The sequence below is a fragment of the Diabrotica virgifera genome, chromosome 7 (genome assembly GCF_917563875.1).
Source record: "Diabrotica virgifera virgifera chromosome 7, PGI_DIABVI_V3a".
Lineage (NCBI taxonomy): Eukaryota > Metazoa > Arthropoda > Insecta > Coleoptera > Chrysomelidae > Diabrotica > Diabrotica virgifera.
The window spans coordinates 218,509,131-218,515,251 of NC_065449.1; the positions used below are offsets into that span (position 1 = coordinate 218,509,131).

Consider the following 6,121-nt stretch of genomic DNA (forward strand, 5'->3'; position numbering starts at 1 on the left):
AGCTGTTTCAAGAACTAAGTTTGTTTTACATGGCTGTAGTTTTCTGTTCAGAAGTTCTTTGCGAACAAAAGATCTTGTTGCACCGGTATCAATAAGAAAAGTGCATTTTTGATTGTCAACGTAGCCCTTAAGTAATAAGTTCTGTTCATTTTTGTTTAAAGTATAACTGCGAATTTGGGGGCTTTTATTAGATTCAGCCGACGCCCGCCCCTTAGTGTCGACTTTTATTCGTTTCCCTGGCTATTGTTTGAATATCTGTGGTCAGTTGTAGGAGATCGACTTCTTACATACCTATCTCTACTAATATTTCTAGTAGGACTATATGATGGGCTTCTGGATGTCGATCTAGGCGACCTTCTGACATCATTATTGTATTCTTCTTTTCTCGCTTGGGATCCACTTCTACAATTGACCTGCAAATGTCCAATTCTTCCGCAGTTAAAACATCTTCTGTTTTGATTTTGAGCTTTTTGTTGATTTTGTTGAAGATTTTGGAGTATGTTCAACATCTGGGACAAAATAGGTTGTTGATTATCTGTGGTAGGGACTTGTTCATCTTCTCGAAATCTGATTTCTTTTAATCTTGGGCGAGATCTTGAAATACTTTTAGCCGCTTCAAACTCCTGGGCTGAAACTAGTGCTCCATTTAGCGTTTTGTGGTGTTGTAATCGGAGAGCCTGTTGCATTTCGATATCATGTAGTCCGTCTATGAATGCCTGTATACCGATTTGTTCAAGAAAATCTTTAGGTGCCTGAGGGTATGCCAAATGTAGTAATCTTTTAATATCAGCTTCAAATTCTTGTAGGCTCTCGTTATGTTTTTGATACCGAACTTTAAGCTGACTTTGAAAAACCTGCTTCAGATGTTGTTGGCCATATCTTGTTTCTAAAGCTTGAACAAGTGAGTCATAAGTAGGTGAATCCTGAGGAAGAAATTGAAGGACGGTTGCTGCCTGACCTCGAAGCGACACCACCAAGGAAGCTGCCATTTCTCTTTCAGTCCAGCCATTTGCTTTAGCTGCAGCTTCAAATTGGAAACGATACGTTTCCCATGCTGTTTGGCCATCGAAGGTGGGTGGTTTCAAAATTTTGCTATTTCTGATTGTGCCTGATTCAAGAAGATTTAGGGGATGTGAAGATGAAGGGGCTGTTTCAGATTCGACATTCGTTACTGAAACAATACGAGATAAAGAATCTTGGGTATTAATTTTTCGTTCTAACATAACTATTTGTCTTTCTAAACTAGATTTTAAATTATCTTGTTGTTGCTTTAAATCATTTTGTTGCTGTTCTAGTTTATTATCTAAATAGCTTTGTTTTTCTTCTAATGTGTCTATTCTACTATTAATTTGACTTACCTCTAATGTAAAACTTTCTTGAATTTGTGACAAACTATTTATTATTTCTACCTCTACTTGTCTACGCCTCTCCTCCTCTTCTTGCCTACGTTTCTCTTCATTTTCTTTCTCTTCTTGCCTACGTTTCTCTTTTAACTCTTCCATTTTTAAAAACCATTCTGGTGGTCCGGATGTATCCATTTCTTTCTCGAATTTAGTAGATCTTGTATTGACCATATACAAATTACTTAATGTCTTCTTATCCCACCGCTGTCACCAATGTTACACTTCTTTTAAATACTTTATTCAACTCAAACAGGATTACAGTAACTTTTACACAATGACAACTTTTAACTTCAAATACTGAAATACAACTGAACTATAGAATGTCAAACACATAATGTTTATATAGTTTTTCTGACGTTCTAGATGTCACCAGACATTTCTGGGTTATTCCATGACATCCAGAATATTCTCGTACGTGACTACTTCTTCTTTCACGTCGAGGGACTTTTTCTATGTAGGAACAATCTACGGAACTGTCATAACAATATTTTTACATTATTGGCAGCTCCTTGAAGTTTTTTTCTTAAAAGATAATTATTATTTTTCTTAAATATTGTAATGTTATACAAGGTAGTTTAATAGTTATTTTTCTACAACCGTGTTAAAAATGCAATTTTTAGCACTCCATACTAGCGGTAAAAATGCTACTTTAATGCACTAGTGCTTTAAAATTTTTAAGGCACTGCAGTTCGTATTGACCGTATAGGCAATTTTGATGTAATATCAAAAAAATGTAAAAATGGAATGTCAGTCAAGTTCAAGTAAAAGTTTTTGTAGATATTGTCCTGTAATTACGTTTGTAGAAAAAATATTGTATGATATGCGTGTTAAAAAGTACATTTTTAAGGCACTCATGTGAATTGCAGAATAAGCGATAGCGAGTCTTAAACTTTCACATGCGTGCCTTAAACGTGTACTTTTAACACTTAGGCAGGCCGCACATCAAAGAAACATGAAACGTAAATTACGTTTCATGGAAATAAACCACTGCTAAACAAATATACGTCCGGTCATTTATGAGACTCTCCGAAAATAAAAATGTGTCATGAGCATGAATCACACTCGTTTCATTGATAGGCGGACTTTGAGATTTGTTTAGCAGTGTTTTAGTTTCATGAAACATGTTTTTCGTTTCATGTTTCATGTTTTTCGTTTCATGTTTCTTTGGTGTGCGGCTTGGCTTACAGTACGAAAAATGAAAGAATACCCATTAAAGAACATATAAAACACGCTGTATTTTCCTGTCACCGTGTCGTACAAAAAATTGGCCAGCGCAAGTACATGTAATAATTATTAATACATGTACTTGAACTGGGCAATTTTCTTTGTGACACGGTGACAGGAAAATACAGCGTGTTTTGTATGTTCGTTCATGGGTATTCTTTAATTTTTTCGACTGTATATCATAACTAACTATTATGATATAAGTGTTAAAAGTACACGTTTAAGGCACGCATCTGAAAGTTCACATGAGTGCCTTAAAAATGTACTTTTTAACACGCATATCATACAAAAAATTTTCTACAAACGTAATTACAGGACAACATCTACAAAAAATTTTACTTGAACTTGACTGACATTCCATTTTTATATTTTTTTGACATTACATCAAAATTGCCTATACGGTCAATACGAACTGCAGTACCTTAAAATTTTTAAAGCACTAGTGCTTTAAAGTAGCATTTTTAACGCTCGTATGGAGTGCTAAAAATTGCATTTTTAACACGGTTGTAGAAAAACTATTTTAAATAATGATTAAAAAATAATGTCACATTTAACGTTATATTTATGCAATCACGGAGTTGCACCAAACCTACTTCATTCGACGTATCTTGTTAAGAGTGCTATATCCGTATTGGTTAATTGATAATTATAAAATTTGTATTAAGAATAAAATTGTAAAATAAAACAGTTGTAACATCCATAATTTAATTTATATTCGATAATTAAGTATAATAATTGTTTTACAGGTTATATAAATTTGTCTACACTTTAACCACAGATGTAAACAGAATTAACGCTACTCAGAATGAGGTAGTCTAGGTACTGTGCAGAAAAGAACTTTTTCTACAACCACTATTCAAAGTGCACTTTTCTGCACGGTTTTATGTTAGCAAACTTGATATTTTCTCACAATATAAGATATTTGACATTAGTGTGCAGAAAAGTGACGTTTCTGTGCCGCAAAGTGACGTTTCTGTGCCGCAAAGTTCTTTTCTGCACAGTTGACTACCTCATTCTGAGTAACGTTATATTCTGTTTACATCCGTGGACTACCACATTCTGAGTAACGTTATATTCTGTTTACATCCGTGGTTAAACTTTAGACAAATATATAACCTATAAGACAATTATTATATTTAACTATAGCATATAAACTAAATTATGGATGTTACAACTGTTTTATTTTACAATTTTATTCTTATTAAACATTTTATAATTATCAAATAACCAATAAGGATTTAGCAACCTGTGCAAGAGACGTCGAATGAAGTAGGTTTTGTGTAAATCCGTGACTGCATAAAAATATAACGTCAATAATGTGTAATAATTGTTTAAATTTAAACAAATTAAGGCAGTGCATTAATTTTTTAACTGATTTCTGTGCAATTTATTTAATTATAAGGAATTTAAATTGATTAGTAGGTATTAATTAAATACAGTTTAAAATTTATCACATAGGTACCTATTATAAATAATCGTCGTTTGGAAATTGTGATTTTTATTTTTAGGAAAAACTGTGCTTGTAGAAAAAGTATAGTGTGAAACACGTGCAGAAAGGTAATTTCTCACTCGTTTGAATTGCGGCACTCGCTTGCGCTCGTACCGCAACTTTTCAAACTCGTGAGAAATTAGTACCTTTCTGCACTTGTTGCACAATATACTATTCCGGAACAGAATCGTCACTTTCCGGCACAGAAACGTCACTTTTCTGCACGCTAATGTCAAATATCTTATACTGTGCGAAAATATCAAGTTTGCTAACATAAAACTCTACAGAAAAGTGCATTTTGAATAGTGGTTGTAGAAAAAAGATATTTAAGTTTTTTATTAATTTCATAGCAACATTTATAACCTGTCGAATTGTAGTGATTTGATATCAAAAAATCTACTTATGTTCAAATGATTTTTATAGAGTTTACTATTATTAAAAGTTATATTATTATAGAATACTGTTTAATTTTGGTATACAGGGTTGGTCGAAAATATCGAATGGCTGATGATAAATAATTCTTATTGCCAGTAGCACATTTTTGTTGCATGTACTCTCCTAACACAAAAACCATATTGATCAGTTCTTCAATCGTTTAGAAAAGCAACTGGAACTAAAAAATAGCCTAATGTCAAATTGTTAGTAAGTTTAGTGTGAAAGTCATAGCCAACTAGATAGAATATTGTGTGTGTTTATTAATATTTTACCCATTCACAATCTTAACTATGGACTTTTATGTCATATTCAATATTATTAAAGTAAAGATCAGTCTAGATTTACTTATTTTTTTACGAAAGATTATTTTTGATTAAGGGGCTATCTAGTGTAAAAGTACGAAATTCATATACTTTTTTGGGAATTTCTAAAATAAAAAGTACTATACTAACTGTTTTGAAAATTTGCATGAGCATTTACTATGAAAAGAAATACATGTAAAATAATTTTCATAAAACAATATTTAAAATTAAACGATTTATGCGCCATCTACTGACGCAGTGAAAATAAAAACATAGCTCCACTGCTGCAGTGATTGGGACTAATAGAGATCCTGAAACATAAAATTTCAAAGTTATTATAGAAATATAAGTTATTTTCTATACCATCAACTAGGAGTTTTTTGATCGGATAAAAAATGTCAATTTGGAGGTTTTTGAAACTGAAAATATTTTAGCTAATTTTAAAAATTTTTTTCAACACTTCGTCATTCTGCTAAATTTTAATATTTTTCAAAAATCCTAGTTGATGATATAGGAAATATCTTATATTTTCATAATCACTTTGAAATTTTATGTTTCAGGATCTCTATTAGTCCCAAACACTGCAGGAGTGGAGCCATGTTTTTATTTTCACGGTGCCAGTAGATGGCGCATAAATCGCTTAATTTTCAATATTTTTTTATGAAAATTGATTTACATGTACTTCTTTTTATAATAAATGTTCTGGGTAATTTTAAAAACAATTGGTAAAGTACTTTTTATTTCAGAAATTACAAAATGTATATGTTACTGCCAACCTAATGATATTTCAGGTAATTGTTGTTGCCATTAATGTTTGGCATACAGAATCAGGAATAACTCACAAATTGAAGCAATTAGGTACAGGGAATTCGTAAAAACTAAAAAGTACATTAAAATAGAATTTCATTACAATACTGAAATAGGAGAAGTTTAAGAGGAAGTTTAAGGAAATACTCATTTCGAGTTTCGACCAACCCTGTAGGTATATTAAAATTAAACATTTCGCTATATGAATAATTTTTACAATGGTAGACTATATTAAAAATCATTTGAACACAAATAGAATTTTTGATGTCAAATCAATACAATTCTAAAGGGTTTGAATTTTGCTACGAAATTAAGGAAACAAGTAATTTTCGTTTAAACTACATCATATTTAACCCGACAAAACCTTATATTTCAGGAAATGAAGCATCGAGAAACATTCAAAAGTGTAAAAGTATACTGGTACTTATCCCATAAACAAAGTTTTTTTTTCATCCTGTCAA

General features: G+C 31.6%; 1 protein-coding gene across 1 annotated transcript; it reads right to left on the bottom strand.

The window, feature by feature from the left end:
* Positions 1–221: 221 nt before the first annotated feature.
* LOC126887962 (uncharacterized) lies at positions 222–1,483 on the bottom strand. Its single transcript, XM_050655920.1, has 2 exons — positions 1,359–1,483; positions 222–1,171 (listed from the first exon to the last, which is right to left on the bottom strand). Exon 2 carries the CDS (start codon positions 987–989, stop codon positions 225–227), a length of 765 nt encoding a protein of 254 aa, XP_050511877.1. The 5' UTR covers positions 990–1,171; positions 1,359–1,483; the 3' UTR covers positions 222–224.
* Positions 1,484–6,121: the final 4,638 nt, after the last annotated feature.